This window comes from Pyrgilauda ruficollis, unplaced genomic scaffold, assembly GCF_017590135.1.
Source record: "Pyrgilauda ruficollis isolate IOZ18807 unplaced genomic scaffold, ASM1759013v1 scaffold3033, whole genome shotgun sequence".
NCBI classification, from domain to species: Eukaryota; Metazoa; Chordata; class Aves; order Passeriformes; family Passeridae; genus Pyrgilauda; species Pyrgilauda ruficollis.
Window position 1 is genome coordinate 1 of NW_024524416.1, and position 1,219 is coordinate 1,219.

At 62.3% G+C, this 1,219-nt stretch overlaps 1 protein-coding gene across 1 annotated transcript; it reads right to left on the minus strand.

Annotated features, from left to right (window-relative positions):
* Positions 1-346: 346 nt before the first annotated feature.
* On the minus strand, positions 347-914 carry LOC121356950 (atherin-like; the record flags this gene model as incomplete). Its single annotated transcript, XM_041473848.1, has 1 exon — positions 347-914. A coding segment is annotated over one exon (568 nt), but the record flags the coding sequence as incomplete, so codon positions are not given.
* Between the last annotated feature and the right edge of the window lie 305 nt (positions 915-1,219).

Genomic DNA, 1,219 nt, shown 5'->3' on the forward strand with positions numbered 1-1,219 from the left:
TATCTGGTGCGAGTACCTCATTCCTTTTCTTTAAAAAAAAAATCCCACATACACAGTATCTATTTTAACTTTGTGTTATAAGCTAAAAGTATATTTAGCACGCTACATAAAAATTAATACAGCATAACTTTCTAACACAACAAATATAATATTCATTTTAATCTTTGCGAAAAGTGAATAATAAAATACGCATTTTTAACAAAAGCGATGCCCTGATGCTCCTGATTAGGGGTAGGAGAAGCGAGGCTGCAGGGCTTCCCGCCGAGCCGGAGCCAGCGAAGCCGCAGGGCTGGGAAAGGCGTGTCGGGAGCTGCGGAGAAGTTTGTTTGTGTTCGCAGCTCAATGCCGCCTCGGGCCCGGGCCCGTTCCAGGGCTGTTCCTCAGCTCCGGCTCTGCCCTCAGCCAGCCCGGGGGGCGCCGAGAGCGCGGGCCGAGGCTGTGCCGCCTGCAGAGCCCGGGCCTGGCTGCGATTGGGCGCTGGTGCCGTCAGTCGTGGTTGTGGCGCGCTGATTGGTGAGAGCGGGGCGGAGGCGGGCCCCGTCGGCGGGCTGAGGGCGGCGGTGGCGCCATTGGCGGCGGCATTGGCGGAGCTTGTGTGCGGGCCCGGGAGCGGCGGCAGCGGGCGGAGCCCGGTGAGGCGGCGGCGGAGCTCGGAGGCGGCCCCGGCGCAGGTGGGAGCCGCGCTGGGTTGTGCGGGGGCTCGGGGCTGGCTGCGGGCCTCGGGGGCGGCAGGGGGCTCGCGCGGGTGGGTTGTGCCGTGGCCGGCCCGTGTTGGCCCTGGGCTGAGGGCGCTGCGGGAGCGGCTGCCCGCGGTCTCCTTGCCGCCGCTGCCTCGGCAGGAGCCGCTGCCGGAGCAGCGCTGGCTCGGCCCGCTCGCTGTGGCTGGGACAGAGGGGGCTGCCCCGTGGGCGGGGCTGTGCGGGGAAATTGCCGTGGCCGGAGGTTTGTGTGCCCGAGCAGACAGAGGAGTCCTGTAAAAGTGACTTTATTGCTGGGCAGAGGCACAGGCCGTGCGGCATTTGCCAGGCGCTCTCTGCCATTGCTGTAGTACGCAGCCTCCTTTGGATCCTCATTTTCCCGGCCGCTTCTCCCTCTGCCTTTGCCCGCTGGCTGAGGTGCTTGGAAGGTTCAGACTTCCAGATCCGCCGACTGCATGTCCTCGTTAATGTGCACTTCTCTTTTTGTATAACAGCCGATATTCATGGCTCTGTTAAGTCTT